The sequence below is a fragment of the Wasmannia auropunctata genome, unplaced genomic scaffold, assembly GCF_000956235.1.
Source record: "Wasmannia auropunctata unplaced genomic scaffold, wasmannia.A_1.0 LD335649.1, whole genome shotgun sequence".
Taxonomy (NCBI): Eukaryota; Metazoa; Arthropoda; class Insecta; order Hymenoptera; family Formicidae; genus Wasmannia; species Wasmannia auropunctata.
Window position 1 is genome coordinate 1 of NW_012027241.1, and position 495 is coordinate 495.

A 495-nucleotide genomic window follows, 5' to 3' on the forward strand; every position below is an offset into this window, starting at 1 on the left:
TCCCTCGCTCTTTCCGCCTCTTCTTTTCGCAACATGACGTTTTCGCAGAACTTGCCGAAAGCTAGCCAGTTTTCGCGCGTTCTTAAGATAGCCGCCACAACAGCGCTTAGCGACATGTCTTCGCCAATGACACTCGCCAGCGCTTGTCTATCGCCATCCCAAGCCCGACAGTCGCCCAAAGTATGCAGGTTGCTGTCGCATGGTGCCTCGCAGAACGAACACTCTTCGCTTCGTACTTTACCGATTCTATGTAAGAAATCGTTGAAGCAACCGTGACCCGTTATCATTTGGGTCATCCTGTATGTAAGGTGACCATGCTGCCTCCCATACCATTGCGGTAAGACTGGTACTATAGCCTTCCTGACCTCGACCGCCGTTGTGCCTGGCCGCGCGTACTCCTCTTGCCATTTCGCTAATGCCGTTTTCAATGCTCGCTCCCTTATGGCTTCATGCATGCGTGGTGTTATTTCAATCTCCTCGGCCTGAATTGCTCGG

At 52.5% G+C, this 495-nt stretch overlaps 1 protein-coding gene across 1 annotated transcript; it reads right to left on the minus strand.

Moving 5' to 3' along the window:
- Positions 1-55: 55 nt before the first annotated feature.
- LOC105456516 lies at positions 56-455 on the minus strand (the record flags this gene model as incomplete). Its single annotated transcript, XM_011700617.1, has 1 exon — positions 56-455. A coding segment is annotated over exon 1 (400 nt), but the record flags the coding sequence as incomplete, so codon positions are not given.
- Between the last annotated feature and the right edge of the window lie 40 nt (positions 456-495).